Here is a 16,901-nt window from a genome sequence, read left to right as displayed (position 1 = left end):
AAATGTACGACTTCAAGTGCAAAAAAACCGATAACTGGCAACGAACACTCCCCACTGAAACCACTTTAGAGATAGGTTCGTACACCAAGTTCGAAGAAATATCATCAGAAGGATTCCCTGACCATCACTTCCACTTCGTAGACTATGATACTGTACAATATCGAGCAAAGCACAGAATTCCTATCCTCACAGGTATCAAAAATAACTCATACACATCAACACATAATATACATATAGCTAACTTAAAAACTTTTTTTTTTATCGAAGACTACATAGGTCGCGTGCATAACATAGGCGAGTATCAGCGAAGCAAACGAATTATCAACATAATTAACCAAAGGTTACACATATACAAATCATACACTAACAACATGAATACAACTTCAGATTTACTTTATGTACTAACTGCAACCATTATTGAACCACAGGAATCAGGTTATTCCTATGGTGCTATGGGACGAGCAAGGCCAAAACTTCGACATCATAAGCTACAACAGCAGCGAAAAACCAGTCATCATTGCAGTTAGCTCATGTTGGGCAAGCTATTACTCAAGTAAAAAAAATCTACACGTTCTAAATACCATTATTAAATTTCAGAAGCAATATCTAACACAAAAAAAAAAAATCTTAACTTTTCAGAACAGCTGCAGCTTAAAGGAACAGATGCAACCCACTACTACTTCAATCCAGACATTAGCGAGTACCATGAATCGATTGAAGTGTAAGCACCACCACATGACTACAACTCAAATGTATTATCATTACATTATAACAATGATACTGACTCACACACAGATACAGACTTCAGCAAACAGAACAATCCATGTTAACACTCGAGAACAACAGCACACAAACACTCGCCAGATTAGCAACCATCAACCTTCACAACCATAAGGTATGCACATAATAAATTAGAAATTGGCACAACAATAAAAAACAACTCTAACTCAGATTCCTCAATTTCAGTCCCACGTCTTCACATACGAATGCACAATAGAAAGAATCGACGATAGGAAACCGTGGTTCTACTTAGGATGCCCAACATGCAGAAACAAAATAGCAGACGACATCGACCAACCGATGATGTGTGTCAAACACGGAACACCATCAGAACCTCTATACAGGTAACACACATAATACCACAATTATATCTTACTTTTCATTTCTTATTCATGTATATGCCAAATATTAATCCAACAAAAAAAAAATATCCACCAGCTACTCATTTAGAATCATCGTATTCGACGGCAACACAAAAGCAGGCATCACCTTCATGCAAAACAATGGAGACGCTTTAATTGGACACACCTGCAAAGAACTGGTACTAGAAATGGGACACATAAATCGAAAACAAATTCCACCGCCCCTGCGATCAATCGAAAAACAAACACTCACATTCCAGATACGCTACAATGCAAACTCCGCATCCTCAACCAACGAATACTTTGGAGTAGCTGTGCTCGACACCCCAAATCAGGAACAACACAACATCTACACACCACCCTCTCCAGGTAAACAAGCTACTATTAACAAACTAAACCTCAGATCTTTACACACTTTAACATTTATAATCACATTTCAGAAGCTCCACAATTGTCACTCACGGAAACACCTGCCGAAGAATCAGTCAACCTAAAAACCTATGGAACACAGACCTCATCGCTCAATGTTAAAAGGAAACTCTTTGAAAAAAAAGGTCAGCACACCTTCCACAGTTCCACAACAACTATATATATATATATATATATATATATATATATATATATATATATATATATATATATATACATACATATACATATACATACATACTAACCAACTCAAATACCTGCAGATACAAGTACTAGCGAACCGAAGAAGAAAAAGGAGTAACAAAGCAACATGAAGATCTTTTGACATCATCTTTTGAAAAATCTTATGCTAAAATTTTTTGCTTGAAGCCAACAGGAGCAACTTTTGCGAAAACAATCCCAATATTTTGAATCTAGCTAGCATAGACACTGACGTAGTTAGCACGAAACCTATTGGAAAACAACTAAATAGTCTACGATGTAGTTCGGAAAATCCCAACATTTTGGAAGCATGACTGATGTAATCTGCAAAGAACCATATAACTATGTAATTAGCTATGTAATTAATGTTAATCAAAGGTGAACAACCGGCGCGACGCTAGGTCGCCCAACTAGTCTATATCTAAAAAGTATAATGGAAATGAATAGTACTACTCATTTTTCCACTTTTCGCGATCTTAATCTCCTAACTTTCATTAAAATACAAATCGATCCCTCCACTTTATACGTATATTTTTTCCCAAATTTCACAAGCTTAACCCCCTAACTTTTATTAAAATACAAATCGAACCCCCACTTTACTAACTTTTTTTTTTTTACTAATATTCAATTTTCACAAACTTAACCCCCTAACTTTTATTAAAATACAAATCAAACCCCCACTTTATACGTAAAGTTTTTTCAAATTTCACAAACTTAACCCACTAACTTTTATTAAAATACAAATCGAACCACCACTTTACTAACTTTTTTTTTTTTAAATAAAACCCGAACGCTAAAAGAAGCAACTTTCACAAAAAGAACAACCCTTCAATGTTATGTCGAAAAAAATTCTTTTTTACAAAATAGATCAAGACTTTTTTTTTTTTTACTCGCTTTCAAAACGGAGCCCCAGGCGCGAAGCGAGGGCTCCACAACTAGTTGTAAAAAAAATAAAGGGGAATACCTTCATAGCTTTTAGCCCTGCATGTGCTAACTGCCAAAACCATAGGTGGTACCTCTATGGTATGCTGCCATATCGAAATTAGTTGTGTCGTGGTTCCATAGTGCGAAAGTGATTGTATTATCACTGTGTAGTTTGTAATCAGAGGCGTAGCCAGAAATTGAGATTGAGGGTGGCTGAATTTAATTTTATAGTAAAAAATATAGATAATCTATCAAACAACATAAAAAGTATTAAGTACTCCTATCATAATTGTAATTTTTTTAAAACTAGAGGAGAAAGTTTAATTAACTAGTAATATACGTATGAAACAAAATGTATGACTTATTATAACCTTGTTCAAACAGTAATTGTATCTTCTACTTTTACAAAATAAAAATATACTCCGTATATGGTTAGTATTAGATTATTAATATACTCCGTATGAGGTAATATTACAGATATTTATATTTATATTTATATTTATATTATGGACATTTGACTTTTTCAAAGAGTATACAGTACAGTACATTATAGCTGATACATCTAACTTGAGGGGCTTTAATAATATATATAGTGCTACTATAGGGACTATAAATGAAACATACAACAAATATGCCTCTTCTTCCCCAACATTTCCACCAAACCCAGAAATCATATCTGCAATTCCTCGTTATTGATTTCCAGAATAATTATATCGACTTTTAAGCACAATTAAATACTATGAACTCTAAGATGATTGGGGGAGGCATGGCACTCCAATGCCCCCCTACTAGCTCCGCCGTTGTTTGTAATGTTATTAGCAATTTATTTATTGTATGTAATAATATCATGTAACATCACTTAAATATAAGCATGTGTTATTAACTTTTGAATTGATGATGAGTTTGTAATATAATAGTTTCGACCTTTCCCGTATTCAGTAACCAAAATAAATTTCAAAAAAAAAAAAAAAAAAAAAATGGTGACCACATGTATGCATCTAATAACGGAGCACATAGTTATGATAAAGCATATAACAATTTTAATTGACTTTATATTATTTGTGGTTGTGGTGTATTGGATTGACGCATTCTTCTCACAGAGGAGATGCATGTTCGAATCTTTGCACACACAATGAATTCTCAAGTTCACCCCCACATTACGTGGGATGTTCAGGTTGAGGTCACCAATTTAAATTTTTTTGTGAGAGAAGGTGTCTCATTAAAATAAGCATAGCTGGGAGGTTTTTACCAGATTCGTTCACGGACCTCTACCCAGACATTTGCCGTATGGATGTGTTCCCGGGTACCATTGATCGGGTTCGGATTTCCGTCCGAACGTGTGTTTTACGTGAAAATGATGAGGGTCGTTGAAATAAATGATCCGCTAATGCAAAAATCTTCGTTTAGAAAAAAAGCTTATTACCATAGTGTAATATAGGCATAAGGTCTGATGAAGTACATCAGAGATATGTAAGCTTATAAAAAGGCATAGTAGTGCAGTCCTAAATGATAATATATAGTGTTAACACCAATACATTATCTTATCTGAATTTGAACATCATAAAATGCATGGCAATTCAGTACCAAATATTCATGAACGATCACCTAAGTGTGGCCGTTGCTAAGATATCTTCGGAAATAAATTAGAGCAGAAACCAACTTACCTTTGGTCGACCAATTCGAAAACTCTTTTTTTTTGTATCGTTACCAACTGTCTCTTTGCACCTATGCTTCGAATGCATCCGATGAAATCTGTTGAGATATATATATATATATATATATATATATATATATATATATATATAGTGGTAGGATCAAGAGGGAAGTAACCATTCGGGGGGAAGCGGGGGGAAGCAAAAACTTTTTTTTTTTCTTCGTTTTTTGAAAAAACTTTGTTCACGAACGTTATAGATGAGATGAAAATATGAACATTTAGTAGAGACAATTTTTGATAAATGTTTTTATTTTGGCGGGAAAACGCTCGAAGAAGTAATATATAACAATTATCGTGTTTTTCGAGCGTATTTTGAGGTTTTAGCTATTGGGGTTTAGATATTAGGGTTTAGATATTAGGGTTTATAGGGTTTAGATATTAGGGTTTAGAAATTTAGGGTTTAGGGTTTAGATTTAGGGTTTAGATTTAGAATTTAGATTGAGTTTTTAACACGAACGGTTTAAAGTTTAGGGTTTAGGGTTTAGGGTTTGGTGTTTTGGGTTAATAAACTCAAAACACCAAACCCTAAACCCTAAACCCTAAACTCTAAATCGGGCTAAATTTTACTTCACAAAACATGGAAAAAAAACGTTCATATTCTTCACGAACAATATTATATTGAATCTTATTTTTGTCGATCGTTTTCCCGCCTAAATAATAACATTCATCACGAGGTGTCTCTTCTAAATGTTCATATTTTCGTATGATCTTGATGCCGGAAAAAAAAATTAAAAAAAAACGAATTTTTTTTTTTTGCTTCCCCCCGCTTCCCCCCGATTGGTTACTTCCCCATTGATCCTGCCCCTATATATATATATATATATATATATATATATATATATATATATATATATATATATATATATATATATATATTTCAGTAAATTCTTTTGAGTAGAATTTTGTGTTAAGCCATAGTAATGTGTTGAACCCGGTGGTGTATTCTTCTGATTTGACTTTTTGGTCAATGTATTCATACGCTTTAGAAACTCCAAGAACGCAGATTAAAAACTCCAACTAGCAAACCTACAATAACAATCGCATATAAACAACAAAATAATCAACAATACATATAACATTACATAATACATATATACATATACATTATATAATAATCAACAAATAAACCCTACACAAAAAAAAAAAAATATTCAATTAACAAAGTATTCAACAAATAAACGTAAATAACAACAATACATCACACTTTTAGAAGAAAAAAAACATCACATAATAAAATGTAACATAAATAAATAAAAATATACTTGTAATAAGTAAAGAATTAATGCTTGAATACAACGTAAGATAGTATTTGTACAAATATCTGATCGTAATCGCAATTCTTAAATTACCTCTTTAGCTACTTAATTACTAATCATAGTGATTAGTAATTGATTACAATTAAAAACACTAAAATTGTGTGTGAAGTTGTTGGAAGAATGTGTGATGAATTTTTTTGGATAATTTGAAATGATTGAAGTGGATGTGTATTTATACCGTAAACATGAGTATTATAGAACATACATCTTCTAATAAATACACTTTTAGTCCATTTTTGGACTTTGAAAAACACTCGGTTTGAAAAAAGGGGATAAAAATCGAGTCTTGGCGAAATCCGGCTAGAGTGAGTTTTTGGTCGGGTCTGGGTAGTGCAAGGGCCGGATCCGTGGTTTCGACCGAATCCGGGCATGTCTTCCATTCGGATTCTTGGTCTTGGCCGGATCCGGGTACCATCATCAGTACCAGATTCGAGTGTCCTCTCCTCCAAACCAGCCGGTAGGGGCTGCCGGGCGGATCTCAAAAATGGACCCGGATCCGGGTATGTCTAACTGGATCCGGGTGTAAATAGGGGTTCGTTTCTCAAGCTTTTACTGTTTTGACTTTGATTTCTTTTTTATGACTCCGTTTTCCTCGATTCTTGCATCGTCTTTGCTTTCCAAGATCTTCAAAATGAACTACTAAAAACTATTATTAGCACAAATTTATATTTTTCTTGTTTATAACGGGGAAAAACATGACTTTTATGCCTTATCATATGTTAATTTAACAAAAAAAAAAAAAAAAAAAAAAACTACACACTTTATCATGTACAAGTTTTAATTTCATCTTACCAAAAACCGACCCATCTAAACTGGTTTCTTGTTTGGTTAAATTGGTTTGGTTGTGTCAAAAATTGTTCGATTATTGGTTTACCAAACTATTTTTAAAAACTGAATAAATCACATAAATTGTACAGTGGCCGAATGAACAATGTTATACCACTAACCTTTTATTTTCGAACATTGTTATCGAAAGGTATTTGTTTTTTTTTTTATTCGATCACCAAAAGATATTATTAGAGAGCTAGCAAAAGATATACTCCATCAAAGAGGTATTTGATTTTTTTTTTTTTCCTTTTTCGAAGAGGTATTTGTCTCTTTCATGTTGAATCAATAAATTATTTTATGACAAGTGATATGTACACAATCACTTTTTACACATATACAATCAAACATACTTTACAGTTGTGTACTGTACAATACTATACTGTAAAGTAATTATGTATGTGTAAAAAATGATTGTCTACACATCTTCACCTTGACAAATTTGCCAGCTCCATTCTGACCAGTATAATATACGGAAAAAGTCCAACCCCAGCTAACCACAATCACACACACCTGTTTCACGCACACAATTAAATACAGATAGATACAGTTACCAGCTCCGAAATGTATACCGGTGTTAAATGAACGAAAACCTCCGTTAATGGCTGCAGCAAACGACGACGTTCCGTCAACTTTCAGAACCCTAGTAGAAACCGCCGAACAAAAATTCGCGAAAGTTCGCGATGCGCCGTCGTACGGACGCACACCAAACCATTACTTCCCCAAAGTATTCAAATCATACATGAAATTATGGGAATATCAGCAGAAAAATCGATTGAAGCTCGTTGAATCCGGTCTTCAACGGTGGGAAATCGGTGAGATCGCTTCACGAATCGGTCAGCTATACTTCGTTCAGTATACGAGAACGAGTGAAGCTAGGTTTTTACTTGAATCGTATATTTTTTATGAAGCGATATTGAATCGAGGTTATTTTGAAGGATCGAGTTTCAAAGAGTTGAAAGATCGAGGACTTAGATTCAAGGAATTGAGATTTTATGCGAGGTTTTTGATTGTTGCGTTGATTTTGAATCGGTGGGAGATGGTTAGGGTTCTTTTGGATAGGTTTAAAGGTCTAGTTGATGATAGCAAAAGCAAGTTTCCGGTATGTTTGATTATATACACGCCTAAATGTATGTATGTATGTGCATAAAGGTCATAAGCCCTACATATTTTGATTGTTTAACGTTTTATCTCTCCCTAATGTGAAGTTATTTTGTGTGATTGGGATGTATGGAATTGTTAATTAGCTTGCTGAGGCGTTAGGAGGACTAGTTATAGGGACTTATTATAGCCAATTTTATGCTACTATTTAAACCTTTAGGAAATTTGATGGTGGCTGGCTACTCTATATTGATGAACTTGCCTTTATGTCTATGACGTTGAGTGTATAGAACTTTTTTAATGAATTTTTTTTTTATAACTGTTAAAATCTGATCTGAAGAAATTATAGCCATGGTCCTTCGATATATAATAATTCATAATCAGGTTATTCAAACCTTGTTAGTATAGAAGGGCAATTATTTTGACTTTTTTTTGGGAAGTAAAGAACATTTTAGAGTAGGTATAGACTTTAAAAAGTCACACACCGAATTTCCTGGATGTGTCGTTTTTCTAAGTAAGATTCATCATATACTTGTTTCATTAATAGAGTGAGAACTACAAAGGTCAGTTGGTTCTAATTTCACTTCACTCTTAGGGGAAAAACTTTGATAATGGAATTAGGAAGAAAATAAGTAGGGATTTTGATGAATCTATCTGTATGTGCTTTGAAATTTGAATGGGGAAAAAAACTACCTGAAAAGGAAGAATACCCAAGAATATTTTCCTTTTTTGCATATTTTTTTTTTTTTTTTTTTTTTTTTTTGGTTGATTCATGTGAAATATCATGCATAGCTGAATGTTTTCTCAGGTTTGAATCCACTTTTTTAGTTTGTGATATTCATTACGCTTTGTGATTAGTAATGTGAGTAATGGTGCTGTTAAACTTGCATTATGGTATGGATTCAGCTTTCAGATTATTATCATCTAAATATAAAGAGTGACTAAATTATGTAGGTTGCCCTCATTTCATAAAGATTAACAAACTCACAAATTTAATATGGGTGTACATCTGCCTGAACCCTTTATATTAAATTAAAATTAAAATAGTACTTATGTTCTGAGCTCTGGACTTATCAACACATTTTATATAAAGTTGGATTAACAGTTGATGCTGCATTCCATTGCTTATAAAACAAGTGAGTAGTGATGCAACTGATTCTGTTGTTAACGTATAATTTATGTGAATGTGACTTGTAACCTTGGGGTTATGAGTATCCGGAGAAAATAGTGTTACTTGTCTCGTTACTCATTTTGTATCCCCGAGTGGTGATTTATGTGTAGAATCTAGTGGGAGCTTAGAATATAATAAACTTACAATTCCTTCATATAAATTTACAAACTAGTAGTATTTTGTAGGATACCACCTTCAAGGAATGGAAAATGGTGATGCAAGAAATGGTACGATTTATGAAAGTTGATGCAGCCTTCACCAACACTCGGCCTTTGCGATACTGTTCTATGTTTGATTCTTATCAAAACTCACTTCCATATGTAGCACGTTACCATGCAAAGAAGTTTCTAAAGTTGCAAGATGCATTACTAGTGAGCTATCACAAAAACGAGGTAAGGGGTATTCATAAATACATAAATGCCCAATCAGAAACATGTTAGAATGACTGACTGGGCCCGGACATTAACCCTTTTAATTAAACTATTTGACATGTGTTCACATCATTTCAGATTAAATTTGCAGAATTTACAATAGATACGTTCAGAATGCTCCAGTGTTTGGAATGGGAACCAAGTGGATCGTTTTACCAGAAGCAGCAAACTGTTGAATGTCATGAAAATGGTACTTCAAATGATCAGTCTGCCACTTCAGGATTAATTGATATAAATCTGGTAGCAGATATGACCGACCCATCTTTGCCTCCAAATCCCAAAAAGGCCGTTCTCTATCGCCCATCTGCAACACATTTACTAGCTGTGAGTATAAAATAGAAGTGTTTAAATAAAAGAAAGGTTTATATTTTTGTATCTTATTCATTGAGAAGAGGGGCTTATTTATACAAGTATATACATATACATATACATCACCTATTCTAGGAAGGTAATAAAAATTTATTAATATTACAGCCTGTAATAACGCCTAATATTAAATGTTAATCCTAACAGTTATCTCTAACAAAGTAACAAGCGTTAACATTAATTTCTTTTGATATTTTGGTAAATCTTTATTACAAAACTTGTGATTTTTTTTTTTTTTTTTTTGTCTATAGGTATTGGCTTCAATTTGTGATGAGCTCCCTCCAGAAAGTGTTATGCTGATATATATAGCAGCTTCAGGTAACTTCTTTAGCTCAACTATCCATTGTGATGTATGATCATTGTAGCCATACCAGTGTTGCAGAACTCGGTCAAAGTCAAACTTGGTCAACATCCGAGTACTCCCCGAGTTTCCGAGTACTCCCTAAAAAGTCCCGACCGAGTACTCTCCGATTAGCGATTTTTGCAACCTTGAGCCATACCAAACTACATACTGACTTGTGAAATACGCAGGGGATCCTGGTCATACTACTCCACAGAAGCAAGTATCAGGAAGTGTGAGAACATCATTAAAGCTAAATACTGTTTACGAGCGTAGTAGTTTAATGCCTGAAAATCTTGTTAATGGTGAAGGAGGGTCTAGTCATCATGTTGAAAGTTCTGTTTGGTTAGGACCAATCAGGAATGGAGGTAGGGAACGTTATATTCACGATACTCTGAGATAAATAATAATAAAACTCTTACACGGATGTTTTTGTGAATCTTGATTTTTTATGTTATTATGCTATTTACAGGGGCTAACAACCTTTTCCCTGGTGATTTAATCCCTTTTAGTAGAAGACCTGCATTTTTTATTATTGACAGCGACAACAGCCGTTCATTCAAGGCAGGTTTGTTAAAACTTGTGCTTTTGTTGCTAACATTTTATACTTAACTACATCTGTTCGAGCCCTGAGGCTGTGTATAATGCCATGTAAACTGATAGACCGTTATGTCTGCCTCTTTGCGATCATCTACTGAATAATCACAACTTCTCTAACTGTAATTATGTAAGGACCTCTTTTACATTTTTGGGATTCATCAGTTATGACTCCTAGGGAAAAATATAAGCATAATGTCTGAAAAAATTTAAAATCCAGTGTTTGAGACTTTGAGATTGAGAAAAAGGGATAAGGAATTTATATAGTATTTTCTATTTACTATAGCTACCCTCTCCTGCTCTTTATGCCAATGCTAGAAATAATGATGAAATATAATTTCAGGAATACTGCAAGGCGATTTTTAGAAAATTTACGGGTTATAGCATGACAGAAGTTTATACATGGGTTTAGCTTTTTGGCTATATTTGGTGTTATGGTAATATTGTTATTGCACTATGTGTTGGAAGTTTCCATCATCTAACTATAGCATCTCATTATAAATCAAATGTATATGTATATGTAACACAAGAAGTGATATAAACAAGTATAAATTGCTTAGTTATTATAAACAATATATCTGAGGCCACAGTAGTTTGATGGATGTTTGTAAATCCATATCTACCACTTACCTTTACTTGTGCGTGCAAGTATAATTTTCCTGGAAACTCATATAGTTCGATATATGTTTTTGCAGTTTATAAGCGAAACAACAACTTTGAGGTTCCCACACTATTTGTTATATACTTCTTTTGCACTATGAAACTTATGTATAGGGACATGTCCCTTTTTGGTTCCCCCATTTCTGTTACGATTTCAGTCATGATGATCCTAAGAACATAATAAAAATTTCACATGCTTTTTTCCCCAATTGTGCATCTTAGCATCAGTTTATCACTATCTTTTATAGAGCTACCTTATTAGATTTGTATATACAGCGTATATGGAGCAAGATATGGTAGTTACTCTTGATCCCTTATAATATTATTATATTTATCTTAGTTTGCCGTGTCCTATTTAATAATGAGGATTTAGTAATAAGGGATAAGTGATTACCAATAAAATAGAGGATTAAGCAAATTACTAGAAAAAAAGGCAGAGGAGGTTATTACTTTATCACTAAATTCAAGGATTTTGGGTGACACAGCTAACCACTTTTGTTTCTCATTGGTTATTTTCCGTTCAGTAAACTTGCTCAGGCCTTGCATTTTATTTCAACAATGCTACGGAACCTCCTGGAGAAAATCATAAATTATGTAACTTGAAAACTTACAGCCGTACAAGTATCTTTGTTTTCATGTTATTCAAATGCTGGCCGTCTGTATAATTGACATGCATCTCATTTGTATAAGTTACTTATGTGTTTTTTTTTTACTTTCCAGGTTTTACATGGTTCAGAAAGGGGGGAACCAGCTGCCCTGCTGCTTTCACCTTTAAAACCGACGTTCAAGAGTCAATCGGGTGCTGATATAACACAAAAAGGAAGTCAATTCACTTTGTTTTTGACTGCTCCATTACGTGCATGCTGGCAAATGTTTGGCCTCACATTTTCTGATGATGAAATGGTACGTGTCCCGAATTTTAACTATATCTTATCCTCCAACAAAGTCCTAATCACATCACTTCTCATATCTGTTTGTCTGCTTCCAGGATGTGATGGAAGATGCTGAGAGTATAGTTTCAGCTGCCTTTGCAGAGTGGGAAATTATCCTCTGTACTTCAGCTAGCATAGATCTCGTGTGGGCCCAAGTTCTCTCTGAACCTTTGTTGCGACGAATTATTCTAAGGTAAATTTCTTTCCACATTCACATGATAATACGAACATAATTAGCAGAGAAGGTAAGATAAATTAGTTGGATGGGTTAGGTAATCAATCAAGGTTTGGTTGGCCCTTAAACATTTCTTGTTTATTTAAAATTATCAAGTCGCTGATTGTGATTACAAAAACTTGATATTACAGAGTGCAAGAGTGATTCCGTTATATTTATTATGTTGGCGTAAAATATTATTATTTGAATTTTCTCTCCAGATTTATATTATGCCGGTCTATGCTCAAGTATTTTAGTCGTCGAGAAGACAGTGGGCCCTACATCCCTGTGTGCTTACCTGAACTTCCCGATTCAGTTTCGCCACAATCTGAAGTCGTACAGTCAGCTGTCATTAGACTTGCAGACCAACTAAATGTTTCACATTGTTTTCGGTTTGATTACTTGTAGCCATAGTTAGAAGCAGATATGTACATTCATCTTCAACAGGATATGTCGTATTTCTTAGCGTGTGAAGATTCCATTGCGGGGTTTTCATGGCTGGTTGCAGAATGCATAGTCCTTAAATAGATATTAGGCCTAAATTCGCGCAAAGTGTCTGATGTAAAGGTTTGGTGATGTTATACACTTGTTAAGTATACACTATACACAAAAGTAGTGCTAATGAGTTTGTATTTCATATGGTAGTAGGGAAGTAGGCAGGCAGGGTAATTCTTATATTCTTATTGGGATAAAGGGCAGCTAAAGGTGCATCATATTATAAAAAGCAGGTGACAATAAAGATGGATCCTAGGAGAAGATATTGTATTGTCTGTTAACATTTGTTTGATAATTTTGTTTTTACATGCTTTTTATTTGGATGTAAAGGTGCACAGAAAATCCGATCCGAATCCGATACGAATGAAAAAACCGAAGCTGGATTTTGAAAAAAACGGATCTTAAAAAATCTGGATCCAGATCCAGAATCCAGTCTGGATACAATCGGATCCAGATAACCGTTGAAAACCGGATCTTTTACGGATAAAAAACGGATTTTATCCGATTTGGTTTTTATCTGGATTTGGTCCGAATCTGCTGAAAAATCAAAAAATAGCTGTTTTTTTACCCTTTTTTTTTTTTGGATATTTTGAGCTTTTTTTTTACCATTTTACTCTCACAATGTGTATTATAAATAGATGGTATTGTTTTGGTTGAAAAGATAACAAACACCCTCAAATTTCTCTATAAACTCCTTAATTACACTATAATTACTCTCTAAACTCTACTTAATAATCCTATAATGGATAATTCATAAGCTTCCGTTAACAGTTCCGCTTTGGTTGGAACGTCTTCACAACGTTGCATTATCAACGATATTGAGCGTATAAAAAATACGATCCGAAAAGGTGATGTTTGGTCAAAATTCGAATTGTGCGTAATGAAAGATGGTACCGAAAGAGCTCGTTGTACCCAATGTTCGAAATTTTTTTACAAAAAGTTACTAGCCAAAAAGACCCCCTTTACTCAAGTTTAGATAAAAATTGCATTGTTTCGAAACCTCTATACAACCCAAGTAGTTGTAGAGATCACCTGAACTAGATCCTTGACATCCGAATTGGCAGGCCAATAATCAAATCAATGTTCCAATCTTCAATGAAAATTGAAACATCAATATTTAGCCAAGATCTAATCTTCAACAATAACTCAGTTGCAAAATTACAACTGAAACACGTGATTATTGGATTCGGCTACATGTCGGACAAGAGATCGAATCGAGGTCTAAACCCTTTAATGATAGATTTAGTTGAGTATGAAGCCTATCCAGCTTAAGACGCTGAAAGAGATGCACATAAATGTAACTTGTTTTAGTTAAATGTTGATTTATGATTCGTATCTAAGATGTAGAAATGTACAGAAGTAGCATATGAAGTGTGAAACTTGAACACATGATTGGAAGCGCTAGTGACTGCAGATTTACAGCATATATATCTTTCAGAAAAATGCAAGAACTAAAGGAAAGGGCGCTGGGACTTCTTAACTTAATGATGTTAATTAGGCTATTCTTATTCATGATGTATGTCATGGACTGTGCCACATCAGCACCACCTTAGCATTTCCTTATTACTTTTTTTGAAAGGCAAGTATTTGAATTTAGTGGCGGGGGAATAACTCACCAACGCGATCATTTTCTACGCATACACGCGCTTTCGGACGAAACTCAAACCACATTACATGCACCTGATCTTCAAACCATCCGGAGGGGCAGGCGGAGCGGGCCAAAATTCTGAAATACGAGTCGGTAAAACCTCCCCGAGGTCACTCCATAAACCGGGTAAATACCTTAGAATGTGTTAAGTGAGAGGACTCGAACTTTAGACCTCTCACTTTCAGTCCTTTAGACCTCTCACTTTCATTCAACACACAAGGTGTTGAGTGTACCACTAAGCTACAAGGTCTGGTACCTTCTCATCAATATACACTAGTATCCATTACACTCCTTTCAAATTAACACTGGACCACTTTCATTATTGCATTTATGTATATATTGTTATTGTTATTATTACCCTATTGTTATTATTATTAATTACTAATTAATATTAATATTATTATTATAATATATAGATAATATACTAGTATCGGATTAATAATTTAATTAATAACAATTTTATAAAATTAATAATATTTCATTATTTATTTTTTATACTAATACTAAACTTAATGTTCTTGTGGATTATAGATTGCTAACTATTTTTTATTTATTAAGAACTAGAAATAAAAAATGACTTAAATTAAAAACTAGAAATTATTCTTTATCGTCGAACGTATTGTCGTATTTCTTCTGTTCGCCCTAACATTCATCACCAACTCTTATTGTTCGGGAGGAATGTCATCCTAAATTGGTTGGGAAAGAAGTTGTGATGACCCCGTCAAAACACTTAACGGCTCCGTCACTTGATCCCACAGCTTGATCGAACTTAAATGAATTTAACAAACGACATTGCATTCTTTTATTTCAAAAATTTCCCAAAAAGGAAGTATACCAAAAATATGTAGTTTAACTCAAAATATTAAATACCAAAGTTGACATAAAACATTGTCAACAAAACCCACAAGATTAAATTATTCCAAAAATAGAATGCAAGTTCAAAGTTTCATAATTGTTTAATAAAAATCTGCCCAAATGCATGCAGACTCTTCTAACACAGCGGAAGCATCAAACAAACTCAAGTACCTGTGAAAACATGCGAGTAAACTGTCAACAAAAATGTTGAGTGAATTATAGGTTTAAATAAACGAATAAGCTTTAGACCACAAGATTTAAAATGTTATAAAACATAAAACATTATTCCATTATCAATGAGTCACCTGGTAACCACTTAACCCTTTATTTACCCTTGCCAAACACAATAATAATATACACTGAACAAGTGTATCTACAACAAAATACGAAGTACTAAACATTCCGATTATAAATTGCTAGCGAAACTAGCTCGAAATGGGGTTGTCAAACCCGATAGATCTATCCGTAGGATTCGCGTTCACCAGTAGAAACCAGTGATTACAGTTACCAGACTAGGGAATATTTTTGTTCAACTCATAACGAATAATTTAAATTTAATTGCCACTTGTGTCTAAACGTAAAATAAAATGCATGTAATCACATCCCAAAAATATACTTTGAAAAGTATGTAAAAACGGGACTATAACTCACCTTAATAGCAAACGAAATAACCACCCAATAATGAGAACAGCAAATGAAGTAAAGTGATCAGGAATGATCACAACGCCGACCTATAAATAAAGCAGGTCGATATAAATAACTAACTTAGGTCAAGTCTTAGTATGATAACTATTGTACATGTTGCAAGTAGACATAGAACAATACTCACCATGCATCGGTTTGATCGGAACAGCGTACGGACACACAATTTCTATTTTTAGAAAGTTTCTGTTTTTAGCAGGTTTCCATTTTTGGAAAGTTTCTATTTTAGAAAAGTTTCTATTTTAGGAAAGTTTCTATTTTAGAAAAGTTTCCAAATTTAGAAAGTTTCCATATTTAGAAAGTTGCTATTTTTGAAAAGTTTATAAGTTAGGAAAGTTTCCTTAATTAGAAAGTCAACAAAAGTCAACTGAAAGTCAAAGTCAACCGAAAGTCAACTCAAAAGTCAACCTTGGTCAAACATAGTCAACATAAATTTTAAAAGTATAAGTTATAATAATAATATAGGTTATAACGTTAATTAAAGTCATATATGTATAATTATGTCATAACATAAGTTTAATTAAATTAAATTGAATTATCAAAGTTAACATAAGTTTAAATGGTATAATTAATATAACATAAGTATTTAATTAATTAATTAATTATTCATAATATAAGTATTATTAATTAATAATAGAGTTTAAATCATATCATAAGTATTATTAATTAGTAATGAATTATTAATCATATCATAAGTTTCTAATTATAATTATTAAATCATAAGTATTTAATAATTAAATTATAATTAAATAATAACTAAGCCTTATAATAATTAAATAATTAATTAATCCTTATTATAGGTCTTATTATAATAATCTCATAATATAAGTTTAATACT

The 16,901-nt window shown here is 33.3% G+C and overlaps 1 protein-coding gene across 1 annotated transcript; it reads left to right on the top strand.

Moving 5' to 3' along the window:
- The first annotated feature begins 7,039 nt into the window (after window positions 1–7,039).
- On the top strand, window positions 7,040–13,133 carry LOC139857124 (uncharacterized). Its single transcript, XM_071845849.1, has 9 exons — window positions 7,040–7,653; window positions 9,009–9,215; window positions 9,333–9,578; window positions 9,872–9,938; window positions 10,152–10,328; window positions 10,433–10,524; window positions 11,938–12,120; window positions 12,206–12,342; window positions 12,585–13,133. The coding sequence occupies exons 1-9, from the start codon at window positions 7,153–7,155 to the stop codon at window positions 12,769–12,771; spliced, it is 1,797 nt and encodes a 598-aa protein (XP_071701950.1). The 5' UTR covers window positions 7,040–7,152; the 3' UTR covers window positions 12,772–13,133.
- The last annotated feature ends 3,768 nt before the right edge of the window (window positions 13,134–16,901 follow it).

The sequence above is a fragment of the Rutidosis leptorrhynchoides genome, chromosome 7, assembly GCF_046630445.1.
Source record: "Rutidosis leptorrhynchoides isolate AG116_Rl617_1_P2 chromosome 7, CSIRO_AGI_Rlap_v1, whole genome shotgun sequence".
Classification (NCBI taxonomy): domain Eukaryota; kingdom Viridiplantae; phylum Streptophyta; class Magnoliopsida; order Asterales; family Asteraceae; genus Rutidosis; species Rutidosis leptorrhynchoides.
Note: the sequence above shows the minus strand (reverse complement) of the source record. Positions and strands in the feature narration are given on the sequence as shown.